The sequence below is a fragment of the Vitis vinifera genome, chromosome 8 (genome assembly GCF_030704535.1).
Source record: "Vitis vinifera cultivar Pinot Noir 40024 chromosome 8, ASM3070453v1".
In the NCBI taxonomy this organism is placed as follows: Eukaryota; Viridiplantae; Streptophyta; class Magnoliopsida; order Vitales; family Vitaceae; genus Vitis; species Vitis vinifera.
In genome coordinates this window covers 23,148,810-23,175,489 of record NC_081812.1, presented here as the reverse complement: position 1 = coordinate 23,175,489, position 26,680 = coordinate 23,148,810, and the positions used below count along the sequence as shown (strand labels likewise).

The following is a 26,680-nucleotide window of genomic DNA, read 5'->3' as shown; positions in this document are numbered from 1 at the left end:
GTCTGGGACATTTGAAAATAGCTGAACCAAATTACATTGTTATCCCTCCAACCTAACCTAGCCGTTGGAGCTTTTTTCGCTCCCTTTTCAACCCAAATTCTGGCATTGTCATTTGGGGAATGACCGGGGGTATTTTAGTCATATTTGGTTCACAGGCTACTCTTCTTGCTCTCACTGTAGTTTTGCTCTGCGCTGAGTTAAAAAAATAACGCATAAAACCAAAACGAAACGGCCAAATCTCTTTCTATCTCTCTCTCGTCTTCTCTCTGTTTCTCTTCATTCTGTTTGTTCTGATTTTCTCTCTCTTAGGGTTAGGGTTTCTGGTTTGGTTTCAGCCATGGCTTCGTCTTCGTCTGAACCTGGTTTGAAACCTGAGAGTGGCGGTGGTAGTGGTAGTGGTGGAGGAGAAACTTCCGAGGCAGCAGTGGCGAGTGATCAACTCTTGCTGTACAGAGGATTGAAAAAAGCTAAAAAAGAGCGAGGGAGTACTGCCAAAGAGAGGATCAGCAAAATGCCTCCTTGTGCCGCCGGGAAACGCAGCTCTATTTATAGAGGAGTTACCAGGTAGGATTCATTATTATGCGCAATTTTACGTTCTGTTTGGTTTCTGAGGAAGTTTAGGAAGGGGAAACAGGAGAAAAGTAATTTTGAATTGAAAATGACAAACGGAAAGAGGAGAGTGACGACTCACTTTACCACTTGATTCTCTGTTTGGTTGCCGAGAAAATTTAGGAAAGAAAAAAGAAAGAAACGAAAATTAAGTTTTGAGTTCAAAATGTGACACGACTTGCTCGATGAGTTCTGAAGGAGAAAAATAAAAGGTGCTTGGGTTGACTTTATACTCTGTTCAGTTGCTGAGGGAACCAAAGAAAAGGGAAAGAATTTTGATAAATGCCTTAAAAAGATCACTAAACTTTTATTCAGTATGTCCAAATGTAGATTTTGTCCGGGGCTGTTATCTAGTGTAGCTATGTAACGGTAATTATATGGACTGACTGAGCTGGATCCATGTTTGTGTTTTAGTTGAATTTGTGGTTTTCTTTTCCATGGGGTTTATGTTAGGAAGTTAAGTTTATCATCACTTTTTTTTCTTTTCTATAATCGATGAAAATGGTTTATTACAGAGATGATGTATGTAAGAGTGTTGTTTGTAGAATAGGTTAAGATTTTGTTTCTTTGATCACCTTGTCATTTATTTGAGACTTCGGCATCATGTAAACTCCAGTGGAAGTGCTGAGAGATCCAGTGAGGTATTTCTCATTTTTTGTGACTGTTTGTTTTCAGCTTGTGCAATATTTTTCATTTTGCAATTGATTGTTTTAGTTTTCTTTGCTTTCAGTGAATATCTCTGCAACTGCTTATCTTGTAGGGCTGCCCTTGATTTTACGTTTCAAATCTCATTTAAGTTGCACACTGATGCATTGGTTTTATGAAATAAAAGGCATAGATGGACTGGTCGTTATGAAGCCCATCTTTGGGATAAAAGTACCTGGAACCAAAATCAAAATAAGAAGGGAAAGCAAGGTATATTTTTGTGTTTAGTTTTCATTTTGTACATAATAAGACTAAATATTGTGGGATTTGGGTTTTCTTGTGAGACCTGACACCTTTTTTTTTTTTTGCACGGAAATTTGTTTGGTTCAATTTTGCCAGTTTACTTGGGTACGTTGACATCTTGGTCCTTACATTTTTTTTTTTTGAATCCTTTAATGCTTGTGTTATTTCATGTTATTTTATTTCTCCATTGTTTAAAATTGTAGGTGCATATGATGATGAGGAGGCTGCAGCTAGAGCGTATGATCTTGCTGCTTTAAAATACTGGGGCCCAGGGACGCTCATTAATTTTCCGGTAAGATAATCAGATCCGATCTTTTCTCTTTGCAGGTGTATTAGAATCATACATGCTTTTTGCATCTATTCCTCTTTTACAGATAGAATATAGTTTTTACTATTGAATTGATGAACCATTAACAAAAGAAGTCCTTGTGTTTTTCACTGTTTCTGATATTTGATGAGCTCAGATTCATTCAACATATGGGTTTTGAAATATATCATTTAGTTTTCTCTATCGCCAGATATTTGAAGTGCAGACTGTATGCTGCTTTAAGTGTATATTTCAAATTAGATTTCCAAGCATACTTCTTGTATTCTTTGGAGCACCCTGCTGGCGTTTCTTGTTTATAATATCCTCTTGCTTTACTCATAAAAAAAATTAAATTAAATTTTCAAACAAAGAACTAAATAGTTTTTTATGGGAAGCCATCTTTCAGTTTTTTTAGTTCTATCCTCGTAGATTTCTTGTGTATGTACTAATTTACAGTATGGCGAGGTGCAGGTTACAGATTATGCTAGAGATCTTGAAGAGATGCAAAATGTCTCAAGAGAAGAATACCTTGCATCTCTCCGAAGGTGTGTATGTACTTTGCAAATATGCATGCTGAACTGGAGCTGAATTGTTGTTGCTTATAATAGATGCTTGATGCAGAAAGAGCAGTGGTTTCTCAAGAGGAATATCTAAATATCGTGGGCTTGCCAGGTATGTTTTTATATGCTGTATGCTTTAACATATATGTTATATATGACATGTGATTTGGAAGGAGGATTATGATAAGTCATGCTTTTCTGAGTTATTGGTTTGAAAATATTTTAGTGCACTACGCTCAGATATGCTTTACCCTCTTCCATGGGGACAGAGTTCTAGACTCTTAATGAATCTTTTCTAAAATAAACTTTTTATTAACATTTTGAAAGTTCTTTAGCACACAAAGCTCAGATATTCTCCACTTTTTCATGTGCATAGGAGGTATATTCTTAATGAGCCTTTTTTAAAATGAATTTCATAGTATAGCACAACCAATTGAGATTGTATATCATAAATTGTGGGAAATTTAGTCTTTGCAACACTCTTCCTAGTTCCTATATATATAAATTCAATCATTCAAGCAGCAAGTTGTGATTGTTTTATTGTCTTTCACATAGTATTTGTATTTTGAAACTTATTAATTTTATTCTTCTGCTTTCTATTCTATATCCTGTGCTATCTCAAAGTAATCGGTGGGATCAACCATTTGGACGTATAGCCGGACAAGAATACTTCAATAACATGCACTATGGTAAGTCTACCTAAATTTGTGGTTGAGGAGGCCTTTTTTACTTATAACTTAGCTTTTGCCAACAAGTTGAAAGGCTTTATTGTTAGTACAAGTAATTTCTTCCGCCAGTTTTACTTCATGAATCAATTGCCAACTATTTAATGCTTCTATCTCTTTAAAAGGTATGGGTGATGATGCAGCAGCGGAAAGTGAATTGTTTGGTGGTTTTTGCATGGAAAGAAAAATTGATCTAACAGGTTATATTAAGTGGTGGGGGCCCAACAAAACTCGCCAATCAGATTCCCTCGCAAAATCATCAGAGGAAACAAAGCAAGGCAGTGGGGAAGATATTGGCAGTGAACTTAAAACATTGGAATGGGCAATCCAGCCTACTGAGCCATATCAGATGCCCCGTTTGGGCCTTCCCCATGAAGGGAAAAAGCAAAAAAGTTCCACTGTATCGGCCTTGAGCATTTTGTCACGGTCTGCTGCCTACAAGAGTTTGGAAGAGAAAGCATCCAAAAAGCAAGAAAATAACACTGAGAATGATGAGAATGAGAATAAAAATAAAATCAACAAGATGGATCATGGAAAAGCAGTTGAGAAATCAACAAGCCATGATAGTGGAAGTGAGAGACTTGGAGTAGCATTAGGATTGGGTGGGGAATTCTCTATTCAAAGAAGTGTGTATCCATTGACTCCTTTGTTATCCGCACCACTTCTTACCAACTACAGTAGTGTTGATCCCTTGGCGGACCCTATTTTATGGACGTCTCTTGTTCCTGCTCTGCCGACTGGACTTCCACGTACTGCTGAGGTTGGTATACTCTGCTGCTTTTTTCCCCTCTTAAAATATAATCCATGAAAATGACAAGCAAATACATGTTGCAATTTTTTTTCCACCAAAACAACGCATGGGAAACCCTTCATTTCCAATTGACTTCATTTTTATGAAATTTTATGACTAACACCAAATGATGTTTGGGATTTCCCTGTCTTCACCAAGTGAAAAAGAAACGTGATAATGTCAATGCTAAGAACACAGAAGAACAGAATTAGTGAGCCAAATGGATTTGTGCTTATTTATATCCCTGTGTCTGATTATGATCCCATACGCATACTAAGTAATCATACCCACTGGAACATTTAAAAATCTTAAAAACAATGGACAAGAAGCAGAATAGAATAACTCAAATCATAATGTTTTTATTTAAAACTATTGCAAGATATCCCCTTCAGCTACCACTAGTTACTCATGGGTAAGGCATAAGGCATAATTATAGTACATTCTAATGCAGGTTACAAAGACTGAGACCAGTTCAACTTATACCTTCTTTCATCAGGAGGAACAATGACACTTCCACAATCTTCTACAATTTGGTGGAAAAGCAGACGTTTGCTTGAGTTCCATTTGAGTGTTCTAGCGATGCAGTATTTTGAAAAGAAGGTGGAAAGGTATGAACACCTCAGTTTGTCTTTAGACATCAGAAGCTTTCAGTTATTCTTCAATGCTTGTTTTACACAGGTTTTAGAGCAAATAGAAAGAAGAATATAGATGTATCTGTATATTTAGAAATTAGGGGTTTAATTTTTTAAATATTTTTTTTTTAGAAAATAAAAAGGAAGAAAGATATTTGGTAGAGAAGCTGATATTTGCTTTAGTTCTGATCTGGTGGTATTAGTAAACATCTCAGTTTGTCTTAGACATGAAAAGCTTTCATTTGTGTCGCACACTCATACAATTCTATGTGTATATTGAGAACATGTAAAATAGAAACCTTTTCGTATATCTATTCATTAGCTAACAATTACATTTCTGATCTTGTATTAATGCATACCAGAAGACAAGATTAAACAGTAAAATGCAAGTATAAAGTCAAGTGCTGAATTTGGACCGGTATTATCAGAATGACTGATAGCTAGAGGACACCATCGGCCAATGTCAAGACTAGATGTAATAGAGGGTGGATTTGAAATTGCAAGTGGAGGCGTGCGTTACATTGTAGACATAACTAGGCATCTCATTTGGACGACCTGGTAATGGGGCTTTAAACTTGAGAACCTCAATAGCTTGTCTTCCTGAAGGCTTTTCCATGTTAATTGGGTGAGCACACTACAGTCCAACAATCAACAAACCTTCCATTTCGTGAGCATTGAAATCCATATTCAATCTCTCATCAGCTGCATCTAGAGTCTTTCCAGCTCCATGGAGCTCCCAAACCCAGGGCACTAGCCCTAGATGACTCTCCTCATCTTTATGTTTCCTTCTCCCACTAGCAATTTCCAAAGCCACAATTCCAAAGCTATATATGTCAGATTTTGTACTTGCCCTGCCTTCATGGTAATATTCAGGTGCTATGTAGCCAAATGCTCCCACTACCTTAATTGTTTGAGAGCTGAATCAAGGGTTTAGAAACTGAGCTGCCCCAAAATCACCAAGTTTAGCATTGAAATTCAAGTCCAAAATCACCAAGATTAATGTTCCCACTGCCTTAATTGTTTGAGAGCTGATCTAGAAACTGAGCTGCCCCAAAATCACCAAGTTTAGCATTGAAATTGAAGTCCAACATCACATTAGCTGACTTGACATCCCGGTGGGGTATGCATTGCCCAGAATCTTCATGAAGATAAAGCAATGCAGAAGCCAAGCTGAGAACCACATTGTATCTGAGGTTCCACGAGAGGTGCATTCTGTTGTTCCCAAAGAGGTTCCACGAGAGGTGCATTCTGTTGTTCCCAAAGAGATACTTGTCTAGGCTACCATTAAACATGTAATCATAGACAAGTAGGAGTTCCCCTTGATCAATGCACCAACCGATCAATGATACCACATTCCTGCATTCCAACTGGCTCATGATCTTCAATTCCGCCATGAAATCTTCTTTAGCATGTTCATAGCTTGCCCAAATTCGCTCTATGCGACCTGAATCAGTTAAGAACCCTTTATAGACACGTCCAGTACCTCCTTGGCCCAGCATTGTTGAACTAGGAAAATTTTTGGCAGCTGCAGCTAATTCTTGATAAGAAAACTTCTTAGGCATAAACTATTTCAATGTCTTCAATTATATGCATGCTGCAGCTGTTGTTGACTGCTGTTTTTGTTCTCTTTTTTCATATCACCAGCCATCCTACACCAAGTGCAGTGATCAAAAGAACGATACAAACTACTGTCCAGATAGTCTTTTTCCTGAACTTGAACAGTACACCCCTTGAGAATATTCCAAACCTGAATAAGACTCCCAAAAAAATGCTTGATTCCAATTGGTATATACAGGTTGTTGGGTGAAAACTTCCCTGGATATGGTATCATGCTTTGTCGAATGGGATAAGCCTAACAATTTGTTCTTATAGGTTTGTAGAGCATATCTTGGCCTTAAATGCAGGGTTAGGAAGAAGACGAGACACCTCCAACAAATTGAAATGTCCTGTGTCTTGTTGAAATAGAAGTTAATACTGAAGTTTGGGATCATCCTAACAAAGTTCAGTACATGATAAAATGTTAATCCTGCCAATGTGTTCTCAATGATGGCACTGTAGGGAAAACACAGACTATCTGCATTGACATGGTGAGAACCCACATCCCTACTGGCATACATGATTGAACTGATAGAGATGCTACTGAACTCTGGTTGGTTGTACATGCCTATCTCTTCATTTGTGTAGTTGGAAGAAATTACATCTATTGTGTAAAACAGCCCACCGAATTCAGTCTTGAAGTAGGATCTGCCTAGATCAGAGAAGAGGGAAGAGTTCTTAGCATAGGCAGGAGCAGCTTCACTGAGTTCATTGCCAGCCCCTGGATTGCTACATGTATAGGGGTAGAAGAAACAAGATAGAGAACCTGAAAATTAAAAAATGAGATTTTGTTGTGTTGTATACAAACATGGTTACGAACCTTTTCAAGAGGTGATACAATTGAAGGGGAGTTCTGCAGCAAGGTAGAAAGCAAGGAAGAGATGTGCATAAGATGTTACCAAACATGATGAGGATGAGATATATGGTTGGTGAGTGGAAGGGGTGGCGTTCTGCAGCAAGGAAGGTCGTTCGTGATATTGTTGGTAAGTGGGAAGGCCGTTGCTTAGTCTTAAGATCTTAATATGATATACCAAAATGAGAATATCTTATCATCCTTTTTGGATCAAAAGGATGGAAGGGTGGAAGCCAGACAAAAGGAATGGCAATCTTCCATGTGTTAATCTAATCCTTGTAAAACAAACACCAAAGATGGGAGAGAAAAAACAGACGACACATCAGCAAACACAACACAAAGAGACATTAGGAGAGGGGCAGTTGAAAAAGACGGTGAGAGATTTTCATATGCTTTTAAGATATATGCTGTAAGATATCAAACTTTAGCGACGAAGTCTAGCTCATGTCACGGGTCTTGAACAGCTTCAAGCAGCAGCACAACAAACCAATCACACTCCGACACCTTGACATTTCTTAACCTCCTTAATATACCCATTACACTGTGCCACCCAAAAGCTTAAATACATGTAGGGAGTGTTATTTCAATCAGGTTGCGACGAAAAGGTGAGGTTGTCGAATGGGGGATTCATGGTTCAACGCTATACAAACTCCAACAATTTTTCTTCCCTTTTTTATTGCATGCTCTTGAGGTAAGATAAAGGCAATGTTCATCTTGGTAACTCAGGAGAATTCCCAGCTTTCTATATCTGCAGCACTTTCTATAAATCAAGAAACTCCTTATATCTGTCACATTAATTATTTGAAAAAAAAAAATCACTACATAATCTGCAAGAATGGAAGCCTCCAAATGCGACATGTTTCTAACAGTTGTAGGTGCAAGTATCACCATCTTTCGAAAGCTTCCACGTAGAAGAAAACCTACATCCGAAATGGGACAAGCCTTAAGAGTTTTGAGTTCAGGTTCCATCTTCGCTATCGGATAGCAGGAAATCTTGTATTTGCTCCCTGAAAGCAACAAGGGAAGCTTCAAACATTTTTAAAAATATACATGCAAAATTAACACACAACCGAGTAAAAAGAAAACAGATACTTGGATATTTCATCTACAAGACATTAGGAAAAAATGCAAAAACACAAACAAAAAAGCAAAAAACTCTAGGATTTGAGACTCCCTTCTGGAGCACAAGGCATTAATCACAAAAGATGCATGTTTCTGATCTGGACCCCGAACCTTGACCTCTTGAGGGAAATCATCAGCAAATCCCTCATAATGATTGGATGATTTTGGAATACTTAGTATATTTTCAATAAAAAAAATTCGTGTAAAAGAAATAAAATGAGGTCCATATCATCCATCATCCCTCTTCTTTCTCCAACAGATGATATATCAAAGTTGAGACTTGAAAGGCATAAATTTCAGGAAAGTCCACTGCTTGCAATCCACGTTTAACCAAAATAATCCTAAGAGAGGTCCTACTACTCTCTGGTTATCAGAACTTCCATCCTCTACTAAATTCTCACCTTTCCTGGATTGAATAATAAAGGTTGTGTTGATGTTAGATATAAATTATCACCTTAGCTGTCTCTGCATACTAAAGCTTCTGTCCTTCGCTTGAACAACAAACTGCTGGGGAAGAAGGGAATAAAAATGCTCCATAGACACAGGTTCTTTGGGAAGTATCTGAAACTGGCAACTTGGGCAACAAGTAGCCCCAAAAATATCAGCATTTGTTTGATCACTCCCAAGACTGCTCAAATTTATATGATCAGATTTGCTAAGTGGGCTATTGCAGATAGGACAATATGACTCTGGGGGTACAGATTCATTAGGCTTGAGATTGAATTTCTTTTGACGCCGTCGGGATGCCAAATGGACATTAGAGTCATCACTTTCTGGAATCTGATTGAAATGAAATGGAGTCAACTTTCCAGCTGTTCTTACTATCGTGCATTCTCGAGAAGGGTTCTCTTCCTGCCAAAAATGAAAAAGGAGTACCATAAGGAATTGATGACTAGGGACACGTTCAGAATCTTTTCTAACTCAAGAAAATTGGATGCTGTTTATTGAACAGATCAATGTGTAATCTCCAAGTGAATTGCATGGCAGACTCTGATGGCTGTTAGAAGTCACTCTTCCTAAATTGGTTTCTAAGCCCAGCCTAAAATGATATAATTAAAAGGAAAAGAGTAATCCAAAGCCCCTTCCTACCTGCAAAAGTGTAACAAACGATGCAACCAAGCCATTGATGCCAGAATGAGGACTATTAAGCACCTCCATGGTCTTCAAACTGCCCTGCCAATATGATATCAGCCCCATCATATGGTAATAGATTTAATTTTACTACTTCACCACATTTATCATAAACGAATCCCTTTACACTGAAAAAAAAAACATAACTCTAAATCAAGAAAAAAAACCCATCAAACGGACAAGGAATGAATGACAAACCCATCAAGCCGACAAAGCATGTTCAGCTCTTGTGCAAGACAGTCACGAAGTGGAAGCACTACAGGGATCTCCCACCTTGCATCAACATATTGTATATCTGCTGGTAAGGAGTAACCTTGGCCCTAAAAACAAATGAAACACAAGCTTATGTCATTGAACATGTATTAGTTACAGCTTTTCATTTAAGATTTGATTGGAAAAACTGTATCAGTTTTATCAAATATTGATTCAGATCATCAGTCATGTATTACTTCCAGCTTTTCATTTAAGATTTGATTGGAGAAACCATTCCACTTTTATCAAAAATAGATACAGGTCATGGGTAATAGGATGACTGCAGTGTTCCTTCAGAAGTTACCCAAAAAAAAAAAAATTCTAATAACAAGTTCATAATTCTTAAATCATTCAATTTAAGAACGCTATAAAATAATACACCGAAACCAAACCTTCACAGTTGCAGAAATCACATGGCAAGCAATCCTCGATGTGCATGATCCCAAAAGAAGTTTGGTATACCCATTTTCATAAGCATTCTGCAAAACAAATAGAGAATTCAGCATAATTAAATCTACTTTCCTTCCTCAATGCTTGCAATCATATGAATAATAAAATAGGCAAAGCTGAACCTTTTGCAATGACAACATCCGCAGATGCTGCAAAAGATCTTCCTTCCCTGTTACGTCCTTAACAGCATTCAGCAACTCTTCCAATCTATCCCTTCCATTTGAAGAGTATACACTTTCAATGGGAACAACGTGAAAGGCTTTATCTGGAGGAGCTAAATTTGAAACAATCGATTTCATATCTTGAATTGCTTTGTCAAATTCATCGGAAGGAATCCGAGAAACTGCACTTTCATCGACAAAAGCAACGCCAACACCAAATACAGGTAATGATCTATCTCTACTTGCGTCAAAATTCTTCTGCGCTTTATGCTGCATCTCATGTACAAATTGCAACGCCACCCTGGAAAAGAAAAGTATTATTTGTTTTCTCACAGAAAACAAATATAAACCCTGGAAAATGTATTGCAGCTGTCTCATTGGTACAACCGCTGCATGTATACTTGATGATGAACGAAGTTGAGAAGAGAAAAAGACCTGGAAGAAGGACCGCCGGAGAAGGCGACAAGAACGTTATCCGTTGGGGAAATCATAGCGTTGGAGGTGACGGCGAGTTTGAACTTGCCGAATAGATTGCCGCGGAAGCAATCGAAGCAAAATCGGCCAATGTCCCCGTCGACCGAGACTGTGCCGGAGGAGGCGAGGGTCTCGTTCACCTTGCACTTGAGGCAGAGATTATGGTGATTGGGAAGGTCGATATCGCTGCCACTTGAAAGAGTCCGATTGGTTAACTTCTTCTTCTCCGTCACGACCGAGTCGTCGTCGTCCCGGAAGCAACCGGACTGACAATTTCCGGCGCCGCAGGCCATGGCGATCGCCTATCGACTTCGCACTTTTAGGGTTTCTTGGTTCCGGTCCAGTGAAGCGTGTAGGGTTTTGGCGTTGGTGCTATTTAGGACGTGTTTGGAAAGTCCGTTACCGTAACCGCCTCATGGACTATTCTTTTTCCTGAACCAGTTTAGGGTTTTCTCTGGGCACAACTTTGGAGTCGAAAGGTTCAAGTGTAGTGGAGAAAAATATAGTTGTTTATTTTAAGCTTTTAAACGAAAATAATTGCATATATGGTTTCAATTATAGTGTGAGAATGAAGCAAATTTTGCTCTAGTGGGACTCCACTAACATTTTTATTTCGTCTTTTATCTTTCTTCTATTATAAATTTAAAAATAAATAATTGACAATTATTGAATATATATTTAACTAAATCATTATTTACTAACTAATACTATTATTAGCATATCATTTTAATTTAATTTAGAGGCCATCATCTACATATTCTAAATTTAATAATTGTTCCGATGTTAGAGATTATTTTATTGAATGATAATAATTTAATAATTTATCTTCAAGCTTGAACTAGGATATGACCTCCCATTCCCAACGTATGTACTCTAATATTTGGAAGCACATTTGTATAAAACTTATATATTTTTTAATACTCCAGCTCTCATTAGGAAAATAAATTAAATTCACTACCTCACTGCCATTCCCGTCTTAGAATCCATGTCTATTTATTTATTTGTAAATTTTTTAATTATATTGGGGGTTTTCCTCATTTCTATTTTTAACAAATTTGTAAATATTGTTTTTAAAAAAATTAAGCATAGTTTAAAGTGATTTATGAAAAGTTATTTTTATTTGGTAGTGATTTAAAATTTTTTTTTTTATATTTTTAATACTTGAAATTTTTTATTTTTTAAATATTAAAAATATTATAAACATGTCTAAAAATCACTGTTAAATACATTCTTAAATTATGTTTAATAGTAATTTAAAAAAAAAATACTTTTAACATTTTTAACATATTATAAACGTTTTTAAAAATTATTGTTAAATATACTCTTAAATTGAGTTAGATAGTAAGTTTAGAAAATGCTTTTAACCTAAAAAGTGTATTTTAAAAAATATATATTTCACAAAATTTGAAAAAATACATTTAAAATTTTAAAAAATCATTTATAATATTGAAAATTTTATTCTATTGTATTTATGAAAAATACTTTATAAGTGATGTTTAAAATATATATATATATATATATATATATATATATATAACACTTTTATTAAAATTACTTTCAATATAAATATGGTCAAGTATTAACAGTGATGGTTAAAAAATCTATATAAAAGCAATGCTAGACATTGTTACAAAAATGCTATTTCCTTATTACCCAAAATTAGCTTAAATATTTACTTAATTTTTCGAATTTTTCATTATAGAATCCAAAAATCCGATAGTAATAACATAAGAAGATATTGAATTAGATCTATAAAAAATAATTAATTGATTAAAAGGAATTAAAACATCTCATATTTATAAATCTAAGTTCCTTGTTGAAAAGTAATATATTTTTTTACATAAATATCTTTTTAATATATTGATTATTTATATGCATTTTAAGGAAAGAGTGTTGTCATTTTGGTTCAGAATAAGTATTTTTTAGGGCTAAAAAAGGTCGGGGGTTTAGATTTATAAAATGATGATCATTTCATTCATGTTAGCACATAAAAGAAATAATAATTTGGAGAAAATGTTTGAGTAGGAATTGTAATATTACAACTATTTAGAGAAAATAAAATATTTTCTTCCTTCAAATGAAAAACCCTGCAAAGCAAATTCATCCCTTTCAATTTAAGAAGAAATTGGGGGATTAAGACGGAGCCTCGATTCAAATTTGGTGTAGGGGAATATAATTTCGTTATAGCAAATCGGGGGCAAACACAAGGCATTGGAGGACCAGTCGTGGACCCTCTCTCATTCAACAAGTGTCACTCCAGCTTCAGTGTTGTGGCAGCGGCGGAGCACCAGACGCTATAACCCGTTTCTTGGTTTCTTCTCCGATTATCATTTAGGGTTGTTCGTAGGACTTTCTCTCTTCTACAGGTATCGATTCTTCCATCTTCTGTTTACCTTCTTTTAATTCTCCGTTTGGGTGGTTCGAAGAGCGATTGGTGTTTGTTTCAATGTGCAGATTTTCCCTGAAGACTTTTTTTTTTTTTTTTTTTTTTTGCAAAATCTTGATTTTCTTTTTCCGGGTTCTTGTGCGGTCGATGAATGGTTTTGTGGGTGTGTGGTAAGACAAGCCTGTGTTTGTTGAAAAGAATCATTGGGAGAATCAAAGCGTGGGTTTGGCAATATTGGATAAAAATCAAAAGAAAACGACCAATATTTTGGTGATGGGGGTTTAGCCACGATGAATGGTTGTGTGACTTTCTTGCTCAGGAGATGAATGGAAATGAGTTCGATGACATTTTGTAGCTAGATATGGAATGCTAAATTCATTGTTGTGCTGTTGTCATGAATCACTTTCGAGTATTGTTTGGGGAGTTGGAAATTGGCTATCAGGGTTTATTCAATTGGGGATGAGTATCATTCACCTAGTGGGATGTTGATATGGTATTGGAATTGGTCTCATGTTTGGATTGACAGGAAAGGGTCACCATGAAAAAAAAAAACAAGAGAATTTGATTAATTTAACTTCCGAGTGGCCTCAATGACAAACCTATCAGATTTACTCTGGAAATGGCTACAGTGTTTGCTGCACCTAATATGATTTCATTCACTAAAATGCCAGCCACATGGTCAGTCTTGCAGTATCATGTTATGTTATTGAACCGTATCCATGTCGTCTGATCTTTAGTTTGTTAAACGTTGAATCATGAATTTTTTGCCTTTTACTTTCCTTGCTTTTAGTGCTTAGTAGGACACAGTAGCCAGTAGGTTGTTCTAAGTTGATATTTTCTTGTATCTTATAATTTTAATTTTTGAATGAGTAGTAGTTGTTGTTTTTTGGGGGAGGGGGTGGTGTTTGTAGATGTAATTTCAATTCAAAAACTGTTTTTTATCAATGAAAGTAATGCATTTGTTTAGATTTCTTAAACTGCTGTTATTTTCAAGCCTTGAGGTAGTCTTGGGGAACAAGACATTGAAAAAAATGGTGTCTGCAAATGTCTCTGGGGACCTGTCATCAGAGATGGAGGTGGATGCTTTCAGACGCCTCTTCCCTCTTCGCTATCATGAACGCTTTCTCCTTGATTCCATACGCCCTGATGCCAGGCCACTTGGAAGAGCTAGAGATACAAGCCTTGCCCTTGGTTAGTTGAAGCTTGCTTTAGCTAAGGAAAATATGCATTTCTCCACTTCTCATTTTTTGCTTAAACTGAATGCTTTTCATAATCCTTGTCATATAGGGGCTGTTGCTTCTGCTGATGGATCAGCACTAGCAAAGATTGGTTGCACTGTAAGTGCCTTTTAGCTCTCTCTCTCTCTCTCTTTCACACACACACACACACACACACACACACACAAGGCATGCATGCATGCTCAACACAATCTCTCTCACATCCACATGCATTGCACTATAGAGTTTTATGTTTGGTGGATAAATGATTCAAAGACTTTTATGTTTAAGCCTTGTACAGACCATGTTGGCTGCTGTTAAGATGGAGGTCATGACACCACCCAAGGAGTCACCTGATGAAGGCTCGATCGGTTAATTATCATCAACTGCTTATTTTCTTTTCTTTTTGGTTCCCTGTTCACATTACTTTTATATGGTATCAACAGATTTCGTTTGTTCTCAGCTATAGAATTCTACATGCCTCCAATTTGTTCTCCACTTGTCAGGCCTGGCAGGCCAGCTGAGGAAGCTCCAGTTGTTTCAAAGCAATTATCTGACACTATTTTAAGGCATGTCAATGTTGTCACTTCCTTGTTATCTCTTCATTTCTCTCTCCAATGTGTACTAACTGAGAATTGTGATTTTTCTGTGTTCTGAGTTCTATTTGTTTTGTGAGAGGTTTTGATAGCTTTTATTTTTATTTTTATTTTTATCTTTTAATTTTTATTTTTTGCCTTATGTATTTAAGAATATCTATCTTCATATCTTATGCATATTTTGTTAGGGAATGGCTAGTCTAAGTCTTTGACTTATTAATTATGCATCCAACCAAATTATATGTGAGAGCCTTCTAGTATATACAACAAAATGAGTGTCAATACAGGGGGGGAAATTACAAGGAATGGCTATTGCAAGTCTTCGACTTATTAGTTATGCATCCGACCAAATGATATGTGAGAGCCTTTTAGTATATACAGCAAAATGAGTGTCAATATGGGGGGGAGAGGGGGTTGGGGTTGTGTGGGGGTGGGGAATTACAATACTACCTCTGTGTTGGTATATTTGGGCATTTTTGGGGTCCAGGTCCACATGGGACCATAACAAACGCTGATTTCACCAAGGCAGTGGTACCATACTGGGCAAGTGTTCTCAAGGGTATAGAGCTGCCAATTTATGTAATTGACTTGTGTAATCTGTATATGTGCCTGCTGTAGCTTGTTTGTCAGGTCCACTTATTAGATTATTGTACTGAATATGTTAGTGGGGCTTCGTATTGGTGGGAATTTTGTTGGTTAGATTTGGAAAATATGGAATATAATCAGTCATCGTTTGCTAAGAGATATAGCCAACCGTACATTTAAAAAAAAAATGTAAACAGAATAAAAAACTGAAATATGTTATTCATTTCAGTTGCAAGTATTACATCATGCTTCTTTCTTGACAACATAGTGCCATAGTGACACCAAAATTCATAAAGATGAATATTTGGTTGTTTTAGAAGACATATTAGCATATGACAAGTGGTTTAGCAATTTGGGATGATCTCATGGTGCCTAATGATTCTGGGTTCTGCTGTCCAATCATTAGCTTACGGCTATTGTAAAGATCTCATTGTCCACATGTGGGATTCTGTTTCTTTGTTTTGGATTTCTCTCTCTATTTAGTCTTCTGATCAATTTTAAGATAAGTTCTTTTTATACAAATTCCTAGACATCTAAACAGGTATGTAGAGTTGTATATTTTAATACTTCACTTATTCAGTTAATAGGATTTTAGTTTTGATTTCACTTTTTATGATTTGAAAATGTAACTTATTTTTAGTTAATTTTAGGTTGGACATTAATTCAATTCAATTAGGTCTTATCCCAATTGTTTAAGGTCAGGATGATCAGGTAAACGGGTGCAATTTATCTATTTAGCTCTTTCTGGAGCAATATTTCTTTTAGTATCGAATCACAGCTGTCAGGTTGTTTTTCACTACTTCAAAATGTCACATGTTCCTTCAATTTTGAAGCCTATTACTTTTTTTCCTCTTTTTTTTCTTTATTCCCTTTTTAAAAATTGTGTGTAGACTTGATGCTGGTTTCATGTGATAATCAGGATTCTCATATAATGATTACCATTTTCCAATGTAATTGTTGCTATGTTTTGAATGATTAATTGGATGTTGCAGTTCTGGCATGATTAATTTGAAAGAATTATCCTTGGTCAGTGGAAAAGCTGCTTGGATGGCCTACCTGGTAATGTTTTTTCACTTCTGGGTCCTTTTATTCTTATAAATTTTGGAAGCATGCTGTCAGCATAATTAGCATTTCAGACTAGCCTGCTCTCTTGAGTAGTTTTTGGCAGTAGTGGTTGGCTTCCAACATGTAAAATTAGTGACTAGTTGGTGCTCTCAGTGAGTGACTTTAGCCAAGTGTGAACATCGTGCATTTTTTTGTTTCTGTATTGAATGACAAAGAAATACATTTGGTATCTGGCAGGACATATACTGTTTGGATGCAGATGGTTCTCTGTTTGATGCTGCTTTACTTGCAGCAGTGGCTGCCTTCTCTCACTGTAAGATTCGCGCTATTTAGATTTTCATTGCTCTTTTTCATGGGTTTTCCCCTCTAGGGCCAGGCATTAAATACTAGGCCTACTTACTGGAAACCTGATCCACAGATTTTGTATGAGTAAATAGCAAGCCATCTTGGTTATTGGGATTTTTCTGCCTCATTACCAGTCAAGAAACTTGGGAACTTCTCCTGGCATTGTTCTCAACAAATTTTCCACTGTCTAAAATTTGTGGTAGAATTGGATGTTCCAAGATCACCTGGTTATTTTAATGTTTTATCCTGTAACAATCTCATGTAGGACTCGACTATGGTTGGGTCTGGAAATTTGTCGGCTGCATAAGCTAAACACAGAGTGCTTCTAGAGGTCTGCTATTCCAGGATTCTATTTGTTCTCCACTGAAAGTAGACCTTGTGGTTATAAACTTTCTGAAATTCTGTGTTAGCTCACACTCAGATGATATATAATTGAGACTGTTAACCTGCCTTTGAGGCCTGGCTCAATTGGTAAAGGGATGAGGAGGATTTGTTCCAGGTTCAAGTCCCAATGGGAACAAAAATTTACCTATTAAAAAAAAAAAAAAACATAGACTGTTAACTTGTACCTTTTTCTTGCAACTGCCTTAATGATCATTAAGTTCCATGTCTTACAGTGCGGATCCCAGTAGTTTCTCTGAATGAGGAGGGAAGAGTAGTAGTTGTTTCTGAGGAAAATGAGGAAGGGAAGTCAGAGAAGGAGCCAGTCAATAAAGGGAAGAGGAAGCTCACGCTGAGTAGCTTGCCATTCTCATTGACATGCATACTTCACAAGAATTACATCCTGGCAGACCCCACCGCAGAGGAAGAGTCTATCATGGAAACTCTTGTAACTGTGGTTTTGGATTCATCTGGTCAGCTTGTATCACTTTACAAGCCAGGCGGGCCAGTTCTTGCCTATGCATCAGCTGTGCAGGTCAGTGAATATTTGATCTTTTGATTGTATCTAAACCACTAGAACAACTGTGTAGTTAAGGGGGTGGCTCAAATATACCAATGTACTAAATGCTATACAATGATCCAAGATGCCGATTCCACAATCTTCTATGCTTAAACCCTGATGATTGGCACATAGAGGTATGTATGAATATGGTCATCATGGTCATAGAAGCCTTGTGACCAAGGTCATAAAATCTATCTCTACGTCGTCTATTCCAGTCTTTGCAGGAATAATGGAATTCCTATAACAAAAATTTGAAGTTATTGGAGTTGGGCTAATTCTATATATGAGGGTTAAAGTTGGCTGGTATTTCAAATTTAGTAAAAACTTGAGCACATTGCCACTGCATTGTTAAAATCTGAAACTTTTTAAGGGATGTTCGATTTGGTTCAGCTGTTAGGTACCAACTTGGTTGTCTTGGTTTAAAGTACGCATGATTGTTTCCAAAGATCAGATAGCTGCATGTATGAGTATTGTTTGAATGGAGTACAGGGTATCATACCTTCTTACTGAAGTTTGCAGAACACATTTTTTACAAATAAAATTTAATTTTATTTGATTCTGGTAGTTGTAATTATGTTTTTCTTAAGACAATAGAACAGCTCCAGATAAAATAAAATAAAATAAAAAAGAAAAAGAAAAAAAGAATTCAACTGAATTCATTTGCTAACGGGTAAAAGGATGCTATGACTGCAGGACTGCATTGCACTAACAAGGCAAAGAGTGAAGGAGCTTAAGAGTATTCTGAATGAAGCCATTTCTGATATGGAGGTGGATTAGGTTCTCTGTCTATCTTAAAGAGGAAGCTTTCCCATTAGTCGGCACATTTAGTAAGTAGCTGTTCTGTTTTTAAGTCATGTTTGTTCATTTCGTCTTCCTTCAGCAGTGATACGTGGAGAAAGATCCATGGTAGGTGTTGCCAATGGTCAATTTTGGTTGTGTATGTGGGCGACTTGGTTCTCAGCATACTGAGAGCAGTTCAGTATGATTAGAAAGTGTCTTTAAGGCGGGTCAGAACATGATGATAAGAGATGGGATAAAATACGTGTTTCTATGTTTTTAATCTAATATTAGACCATTGCCTTTATTTGAACTATAAATCTCTTTTAAACCTCAGTGAGTTAGATGATTTCTACATAAGCGCTGGTAAGCTGCTTGCAGTAAGTTTTTGAGGGTGGGGAGGCTACGGGGATAAGCTCTGGTCTTTGATGACTGATATTGGGTTTTGTTCAGGAGCTTTGTGATTCAACTCATCTGTTTTGGGCTTCCAGTTATCCGGCAACTTAGTTCTCCTTATTAAAAATAAAAGTAATTGAGCTTATTTGGTAAAGTTTTAGAGAAGAATTTTCAAAAACCAAATTTTGAATACATTTTTTATAATTGTTTTTGAAACAAAATTTTGTTTGAGAACTTAAATATTGTACCTTTATGTATAATGCAAAAGGTTTCATAATATTTCATACATTTTTAATTATTGCTTAAAATAATTCTGCAAAAGATAATTGAAAACACTTAAAATTTATTTTCCAAACTATTTTCATGAATGGTTTTCAAAAGGCTCTTCGTAATCTAAGCCGAATTGATCATCGATCATCTTTTAGTGATGGGAAAATTAAGATTTGATTCAGTTCAAACAATTGATTGGGTTGAACTTAATTTGGGTTTTAAATACCATTCATTTTTAAAACCAATTTCTCGCTTGCAAATTGAAAATGCCGCACATTACTTAGGGACTTCTAACAGACATTGAATTGCATTCGACCCCCTCACAGTGATGTCGTTTTCACTGAAATAGACCACTTGTTGAACTATTATTTTCACTGAAATGGACTTGCTGAAATGTTCAAGGATTATGCTTTTCGCTAAAAGGAAAAAAGGGTATGGGAACTAAACCTTTTTCTTCCATGAATCTAACCAATTGATGACATTCATGATAGACATTTAAGTCTCCTATTTACCATTCCTAACATAATCCGCAAAATTTTATATATATATAAAACATTTTAAAATTAAAAAAAAAAAATTGTTACAAAGGCTCAAATGAGTGAGGAAATTGGGATTTTATGTGGGACGTCGGTGGGGAAGTTACTTGGCCGAAAACTAAGATACCTGGTCCCGTTGGGGACACACAAAATATCAGACCCTTTTCACTCTCAGACACAAACTCAAATATTAGTTGAAAAAAAAATTTAAAAAATATTCTCTTATATCTTCACTCATGATGCCACTTTTTGGGGAATCCCATCAGCCAATGGGGAGTCAAGAAACTTCATCAGAATGTCCTCAATAGATAGACTAAGCACACTCCTCCTTCATTTCTCCTCCTTGTCTCTCTCTCACTCTCTCTTCCCCGCAGGGCAAAACTCAACCTCAAACCCTTGTTGCCACGTGTTCCTCGTTCCACCACTAACTGAAAAAACAGACTGTTGCTCTCCTCTCCACAAATATAAACCCACAACCTTCCCCTCCAAAAGAGAAGAAGAAGGAAGGAGAAGAAGAAACAACACTGCAACGGAGGCAGATTCATTCCAATTGAATTAATCTTCCAAAGCCATCTCCCTTTCTTTCTCTTCGTTCTTTCCATTGAAGAAACAGAGGAGTGTTGTTGAGAGTTCAGGGGTTGGTCATCAATGGCTTCTTTGGTGTCTTCCCCATTCACTTTACCCACCTCCAAAGTGGACCAACTCTCTTCATTCTCCCAAAAGCATTACTTTCTTCATTCTTTTCTTCCCAAGAAAACCAACCAAGCCAACTCCAAGTCCTGCCTGAGAGTGAAATGTGCCGCAATTGGCAATGGCCTTTTCACCCAAACCACCCCCGAAGTCCGTAGAATTGTTCCCGACAACGATCATGGCCTCCCCACAGTCAAAGTTGTGTATGTTGTGTTGGAAGCTCAATACCAGTCAGCCCTTACGGCCGCTGTCCAGACTCTCAACAGCAAAGCCAGGTATGCTTCATTTCAAGTTGTGGGTTACTTGGTTGAGGAGCTTCGGGATGAAGCTACTTACAAGACTTTCTGTAAAGATCTTGAGGACGCAAATATATTTATTGGGTCTTTGATTTTTGTGGAAGAGTTGGCCTTGAAGGTTAAGGCTGCAGTAGAGAAGGAGAGGGACAGGTTGGATGCAGTCTTGGTGTTCCCTTCAATGCCTGAAGTAATGAGACTAAACAAGTTGGGTTCTTTTAGTATGTCTCAGCTTGGGCAATCGAAGAGTCCCTTTTTTCAGCTCTTCAAGAAGAAGAAGTCCTCCGCTGGGTTTGCAGACAGTATGTTGAAGCTCGTGAGGACATTGCCGAAGGTTTTGAAGTACTTGCCTAGTGATAAGGCTCAAGATGCTAGGCTTTATATACTGAGTTTGCAGTTTTGGCTTGGTGGGTCCCCTGATAATTTGATGAATTTCTTGAAAATGATTTCTGGGTCTTATGTTCCAGCCCTGAAGAGGACTAAAATCGAGTATTCAGATCCGGTTCTGTTCTTGGATAGCGGTATTTGGCATCCTTTGGCTCCTTGTATGTATGATGACGTGAAGGAGTATTTGAATTGGTATGGAACTAGGAGGGATGCTAATGAGAAGCTTAAAGGCCCAAATGCGCCTGTAATTGGGCTAGTTCTGCAGAGAAGTCATATTGTTACTGGGGATGAGAGTCACTATGTGGCTGTGATTATGGAGCTGGAGGCAAGAGGAGCTAAAGTGATACCGATATTCGCGGGAGGGCTGGATTTTTCAGGCCCAGTTGAGAGATTTTTGATCGATCCGGTTACTAAGAGGCCATTCGTGAATTCAGTGGTCTCCCTGACTGGTTTTGCTCTTGTTGGGGGGCCAGCGAGGCAGGACCATCCAAGGGCTGTTGAGGCATTGATGAAACTTGATGTTCCTTACATTGTTGCATTGCCTTTGGTGTTTCAAACAACTGAGGAGTGGCTGAATAGTACTCTGGGGCTTCACCCAATTCAGGTTGCCCTGCAGGTTGCTCTTCCAGAGCTGGATGGAGGCATGGAGCCCATTGTTTTTGCTGGCCGGGATCCTAGAACAGGCAAGTGAAGCTTTTACCTTAGTATTTCTGCTTTAATGTTTGTTCCATTTTCAGTTGTTTAGAGCTTTTAGTGGGATGGTTTATAGCTGTCTGTTTGGTCTCTTTGCCTATTATTATCATTTGCTAGTACGGTGGTTCAGTGGCTCTTCCCTCTATTTGATGCTCTGTTTTCTGTCCCACTATTGTCTCTGTCTCCACAGACACACATCATGCACACTCAAATTGCTAAGATGCACGAGACTATTGTTGTCCGTGCTTGTGATTTGTTTGGCTAATAAAATTGAATTTTTGTTTGCAATTGGTTTTATGACAATGTGTTTGGAAGCTGATCTATGGAAGGGTTAAATGCAATGTGAATGCAGGGAAATCGCATGCTCTACACAAGAGGGTTGAGCAACTCTGCATCAGAGCGATCAGATGGGCTGAACTTAAAAGGAAATCAAAGGTATTTGCCTTTCTACTACAGACTTGGTAAATTACATGTTATATTTCCTGGGTATTGTAAATTTTCTCAAAATTAAATTAACTTGAATGCCGCCCCTCTCCTCCAAAAAAAGAACTAAACTCTGTTTAAACTTATGAATTATGTTTGATGATGAATTATTTCATCAATGTTAATATTTCACAGTTTGACAGAATGAAAGATTGGACTTATCTAAATGGTTCAACTAGTATTTTGTTTCAATTGATTTACCATACCTTTATGGAACTTATGAGTATTGATATGGTTTTCTATCTTCATTCTTTTTTAATTTGCTTGATGTGGAATTATGAAAATGAGATAAGACTCTATAACATTAGCCCATAAAAGAGGGACTCTATAGAACAATCATGAGCACCAAGAAGGTGTCGGTATGCTGTTGAATTATAATTTAGTTGGTTTCCATTTCTCCTGTTTGGTTCCTTGTGAAGAACTGACTTAAACAAAATTTGAGTATGTTTTTCTGAGCCTGTGATCATAAATATGTGCAGGCAGAGAAGAAGCTTGCAATCACTGTCTTCAGTTTCCCTCCAGACAAAGGAAATGTTGGAACAGCTGCATACCTTAACGTATTCGACTCCATTTTCTCTGTCTTAAAAGAACTCAAAAGGGATGGTTACAATGTTGAGGGCCTGCCAGAGACCTCTGAATCCCTGATTGAAGATGTGCTTCATGACAAAGAAGCTAAATTCAGCAGCCCAAATCTCAATATTGCTTACAAAATGGGTGTCCGGGAGTATCAAACCCTTACTCCCTATGCTACAGCATTGGAAGAGAGCTGGGGAAAGCCTCCAGGCAATCTAAATTCTGATGGGGAGAATCTCTTGGTCTATGGAAAACAGTATGGAAATGTCTTCATTGGGGTTCAACCTACGTTTGGCTACGAGGGTGATCCTATGCGGCTCCTTTTCTCCAAATCTGCTAGCCCACATCATGGGTTTGCAGCTTACTATTCTTTTGTTGAGAAAATTTTCAAGGCCGATGCTGTTCTTCACTTTGGCACTCACGGGTCACTTGAATTCATGCCTGGAAAACAGGTTGGAATGAGTGATGTTTGCTACCCTGATAGTCTTATTGGGAATATTCCCAATGTTTATTACTATGCAGCTAATAATCCATCTGAAGCCACCATCGCCAAGCGCCGGAGCTATGCAAATACCATTAGCTATTTGACTCCTCCCGCAGAAAACGCTGGACTTTACAAGGGACTCAAGCAACTTAGTGAGCTTATCTCCTCGTATCAATCTCTCAAAGACACGGGTCGTGGCCCGCAGATTGTGAGCTCCATTATTAGCACAGCTAAACAATGCAATCTTGACAAGGATGTGAGCCTTCCTGATGAAGGGGAAGAAATCTCTGCAAAAGAACGAGACCTTGTGGTTGGAAAGGTGTATTCTAAAATTATGGAAATTGAGTCCCGACTTTTGCCTTGTGGGCTACATGTCATTGGCGAGCCTCCATCTGCAATGGAAGCTGTTGCAACACTGGTTAACATTGCTGCATTGAACCGTCCTGAAGAGGGGATTTCATCACTCCCAGCTATATTAGCTGAGACTGTTGGAAGAAATATTGAGGATGTCTATAGAGGAAGTGACAAGGGAATACTGAAGGATGTTGAGCTTCTTCGCCAAATTACCGACACATCACGTGGAGCTGTCTCTGCCTTTGTGGAGCGAACAACTAATAAGAAAGGTCAAGTTGTTGATGTAGCTGATAAGCTGACCTCAGTCTTCGGGTTTGGCTTGAATGAACCTTGGGTTCAATACTTGTCAAGCACAAAATTTTACCAGGCGGACAGGGAGAAGCTTAGAACATTGTTTGCATTCCTAGGAGAGTGTTTGAAGCTGGTCGTGGCAGATAATGAGCTGAGAAGTTTAAAACAAGCTTTGGAGGGAAAATATGTGGAGCCTGGTCCTGGTGGTGATCCAATTAGAAACCCGAAAGTGTTGCCAACAGGAAAGAATATTCATGCCCTGGATCCACAATCTATACCCACTGCAGCAGCATTGCAGAGCGCAATGGTTGTGGTAGATAGGTTGCTTGAGAGGCAGAAGGCTGACAATGGTGGAAAGTACCCTGAGACAGTTGCCCTTGTGTTGTGGGGAACGGATAACATTAAGACTTATGGGGAGTCACTGGCTCAAGTCCTGTGGATGATCGGTGTGAGGCCAGTTGCTGATACCTTTGGCCGTGTCAACCGGGTGGAGCCGGTTAGTCTCGAAGAGCTTGGAAGGCCTAGAATCGATGTTGTTGTTAACTGCTCAGGAGTCTTCAGAGACCTCTTCATCAACCAGGTATAAACCCTTTCCATACTCTCTGTTACCTTTGATCAGCTATGTTAAATTCTCTTTGGTGATCATTTGTGCCTCAACATTTTCTCTTTGTTCAGATGAACCTCCTTGACCGGGCAGTGAAGATGGTTGCTGAGCTAGACGAGCCAGCAGACCAGAACTATGTCAGGAAGCATGCACTAGAGCAAGCTCAAGCCCTTGGCATTGAGGTTCGAGACGCTGCAACCCGTGTCTTCTCTAATGCATCAGGCTCATACTCATCCAATATAAATCTTGCTGTTGAGAATTCCTCATGGAATGATGAGAAGCAGCTGCAAGACATGTACTTGAGCCGGAAGTCCTTCGCATTTGACTGTGACGCCCCTGGTGCAGGCATGACTGAGAAGAGGAAGGTCTTTGAGATGGCTCTAAGCACAGCTGATGCCACATTCCAAAACCTTGACTCATCAGAAATCTCACTCACTGATGTGAGTCACTACTTCGACTCAGATCCCACTAATCTAGTGCAGGGCCTAAGGAAGGACGGCAAGAAGCCTAATGCATACATTGCTGACACAACCACAGCTAATGCCCAGGTGAGAATTATCAGCATTATCGTATAATTCTCTTATGCTGATCATTCCTTCTCTTCAGCTGGGTAAGCTCAAATTTGTTACGCTGCAGGTGAGGACACTTTCTGAGACTGTCCGGCTTGATGCTCGGACCAAGCTGTTGAACCCCAAATGGTATGAAGGAATGATGTCAAGTGGGTATGAGGGCGTCCGGGAAATCGAAAAGAGGCTGACAAATACAGTTGGGTGGAGTGCAACCTCAGGCCAAGTTGACAATTGGGTCTATGAAGAAGCCAACTCGACTTTCATTCAAGACGAGGAGATGCTAAAGAGACTCATGAACACCAATCCGAATTCTTTCAGGAAGTTGGTGCAGACCTTCTTGGAGGCCAATGGAAGGGGGTACTGGGAAACATCAGAAGATAATATCGAAAAGTTGAGGCAGTTGTACTCAGAAGTTGAGGACAAGATTGAAGGAATTGATCGGTAAATTATGAACCAACTGTTATAGAGAAAATCGAGTGCAAATAACTACATCAATTTACTTGAGCTCTTTCTTGTTGCTTTGTAGGATGGATAGATGTAACTTCCACAAATATTTGGAATATGAATTTGTTTTCCAGTTTACCTCTTTGATTTAATTCGTTTTCAGGGCCCTGTCTCTCTTCTGTGTGAAGTTTACTTGCCAGATTCGGTCCCAAAAAGCCTCATTGTCATCACTGTGATCATGATGATTAGCATTATTTTAGTTGTATGTTTTAATTACCATGAAAGCTGGAACAATTCTGAAGCTGAAACTGGTAGCAACTAGAAACCCAACACCAATAGAGAAATAATCATCAATGTACTTTGAATCTCTTCTTAATTCTTTTTAATGCTAGCAAGTTAGGTCTGAGGAAGCTTGATCCATGGCTTCTTGTTGATGCAAGCAAGTTAGAAAATTTGAGGGAAAGAAAATTAAAAAGAAAAATAAAAATTATTAAAACATTTTTATATATTACTTTAAATTCATTTAACTTATTTTAACTACCTCATATAAATATTAAATAATTTAAAAATTCACAAGTTTTTAATTAATTTTAATTATATTTAATTTTATTTTATTTTTATAATAAAATCAAATATATAAAAAATTATTTCTTTTACCACTTTTTCATGAGTTATCTAAGATTTTCTAGGTTGAGATTTGAAGCTTGTTCAGATTGTGCTGAGCAACAATTGATCCTTGATATGCTTCAAGAATTTATGCTCTTGCATTGCACATAAGTGTATATACAATACTTCCATGAGAATAAGTTTCATATTTGAATTTCCAAAGAACATTTTGTTCCAAACAAACAATATTTTTAAAACGTTGTTAAACATACTCTAACGGTGTATATAAAAATATTTTAGAAAACAATTCTTAATTATTTTTAAGAATAAAATTCATTTTGAAAACTTAAATATAAAAATAGTTTTTTGGTTTTTGGCTTTTTTCCATGAAGGGATAATACATTTACATACAATATAAAAATTCTTACCACAGACAACATCTTAAATTTATTCTAAATTTATTTTCAGAACAAATTCTCTTTT

General features: G+C 37.5%; 5 protein-coding genes and 1 long non-coding RNA gene across 8 annotated transcripts; 4 read left to right on the top strand and 2 right to left on the bottom strand.

Annotated features, from left to right (window-relative positions):
* The first annotated feature begins 163 nt into the window (after positions 1-163).
* Positions 164-4,881, top strand: LOC100248718 (AP2-like ethylene-responsive transcription factor At2g41710). 2 transcript variants are annotated; one of them, XM_019221551.2, is made up of 9 exons: positions 164-564; positions 1,442-1,524; positions 1,654-1,662; positions 1,761-1,849; positions 2,336-2,409; positions 2,486-2,536; positions 3,049-3,113; positions 3,275-3,909; positions 4,436-4,881. In XM_019221551.2, the coding sequence occupies exons 1-9, from the start codon at positions 338-340 to the stop codon at positions 4,445-4,447; spliced, it is 1,245 nt and encodes a 414-aa protein (XP_019077096.1). In that variant the 5' UTR covers positions 164-337; the 3' UTR covers positions 4,448-4,881. The 2 variants fall into 2 exon arrangements, with proteins under 2 accessions (XP_019077096.1, XP_002284093.1); XM_002284057.4 differs by having other exon boundaries at positions 181-564; positions 4,391-4,881.
* A 703-nt stretch (positions 4,882-5,584) lies between these two features.
* On the bottom strand, positions 5,585-7,557 carry LOC104880173 (L-type lectin-domain containing receptor kinase IX.1-like). Its single transcript, XM_019221550.1, has 3 exons — positions 7,508-7,557; positions 6,643-6,896; positions 5,585-6,108 (listed from the first exon to the last, which is right to left on the bottom strand). Exons 1-3 carry the CDS (start codon positions 7,555-7,557, stop codon positions 5,585-5,587), a joined length of 828 nt encoding a protein of 275 aa, XP_019077095.1.
* Positions 7,558-7,732: 175 nt separating this feature from the next.
* On the bottom strand, positions 7,733-10,903 carry LOC100252179 (cytoplasmic tRNA 2-thiolation protein 2). Its single transcript, XM_002278253.4, has 7 exons — positions 10,572-10,903; positions 10,098-10,437; positions 9,918-10,004; positions 9,472-9,593; positions 9,232-9,310; positions 8,597-8,994; positions 7,733-8,027 (listed from the first exon to the last, which is right to left on the bottom strand). Exons 1-7 carry the CDS (start codon positions 10,901-10,903, stop codon positions 7,979-7,981), a joined length of 1,407 nt encoding a protein of 468 aa, XP_002278289.1. The 3' UTR covers positions 7,733-7,978.
* LOC132254196 (uncharacterized) lies at positions 10,249-11,198 on the top strand. Its single transcript, XR_009466477.1, has 2 exons — positions 10,249-10,360; positions 10,506-11,198. It is a non-coding gene; the product is annotated as an uncharacterized LOC132254196 (long non-coding RNA).
* A 1,300-nt stretch (positions 11,199-12,498) lies between these two features.
* On the top strand, positions 12,499-18,837 carry LOC100253817 (uncharacterized). 2 transcript variants are annotated; one of them, XM_010655474.3, is made up of 9 exons: positions 12,499-12,976; positions 13,964-14,187; positions 14,284-14,333; positions 14,515-14,584; positions 14,677-14,782; positions 16,387-16,453; positions 16,697-16,772; positions 17,422-17,720; positions 18,441-18,837. In XM_010655474.3, the coding sequence occupies exons 2-9, from the start codon at positions 14,028-14,030 to the stop codon at positions 18,522-18,524; spliced, it is 912 nt and encodes a 303-aa protein (XP_010653776.1). In that variant the 5' UTR covers positions 12,499-12,976; positions 13,964-14,027; the 3' UTR covers positions 18,525-18,837. The 2 variants fall into 2 exon arrangements, with proteins under 2 accessions (XP_010653776.1, XP_002284088.1); XM_002284052.4 differs by having other exon boundaries at positions 12,514-12,976; positions 13,991-14,187.
* Positions 18,838-20,374: 1,537 nt separating this feature from the next.
* Positions 20,375-25,717, top strand: CHLH (magnesium chelatase H subunit). Its single transcript, NM_001281149.1, is given in 5 exon segments — positions 20,375-21,779; positions 22,142-22,224; positions 22,752-24,554; positions 24,650-25,126; positions 25,215-25,717. Coding segments are annotated over 5 exon segments (4,146 nt in total). The 3' UTR covers positions 25,593-25,717.
* Positions 25,718-26,680: the final 963 nt, after the last annotated feature.

Coding starts and splice junctions, on each gene's coding strand:
- LOC100248718 (XM_002284057.4), top strand. CDS start 338: ATGGCTTCGTCTTCGTCTGAACCTGGTTTGAAACCTGAGAGTGGCGGT. Junction 565..1,441: donor ATTTATAGAGGAGTTACCAG/GTAGGATTCATT, acceptor ATGAAATAAAAG/GCATAGATGGACTGGTCGTT. Junction 3,910..4,390: donor GACTTCCACGTACTGCTGAG/GTTGGTATACTC, acceptor ATTCTAATGCAG/GTTACAAAGACTGAGACCAG.
- LOC104880173 (XM_019221550.1), bottom strand. CDS start 7,557: ATGGGTATATTAAGGAGGTTAAGAAATGTCAAGGTGTCGGAGTGTGAT. Junction 6,897..7,507: donor AAGGTGTCGGAGTGTGATTG/GTTTGTTGTGCT, acceptor CTATACATGTAG/CAATCCAGGGGCTGGCAATG. Junction 6,109..6,642: donor TCACCATGTCAATGCAGATA/GTCTGTGTTTTC, acceptor TTTCTTATCAAG/AATTAGCTGCAGCTGCCAAA.
- LOC100252179 (XM_002278253.4), bottom strand. CDS start 10,903: ATGGCCTGCGGCGCCGGAAATTGTCAGTCCGGTTGCTTCCGGGACGAC. Junction 9,311..9,471: donor ATGCTTTGTCGGCTTGATGG/GTTTGTCATTCA, acceptor TTGGCAGGGCAG/TTTGAAGACCATGGAGGTGC. Junction 8,995..9,231: donor CGTTTGTTACACTTTTGCAG/GTAGGAAGGGGC, acceptor CATTTTTGGCAG/GAAGAGAACCCTTCTCGAGA.
- LOC100253817 (XM_010655474.3), top strand. CDS start 14,028: ATGGTGTCTGCAAATGTCTCTGGGGACCTGTCATCAGAGATGGAGGTG. Junction 14,783..16,386: donor TTATCTGACACTATTTTAAG/GCATGTCAATGT, acceptor TGGATGTTGCAG/TTCTGGCATGATTAATTTGA. Junction 16,773..17,421: donor AGTGGCTGCCTTCTCTCACT/GTAAGATTCGCG, acceptor CATGTCTTACAG/TGCGGATCCCAGTAGTTTCT.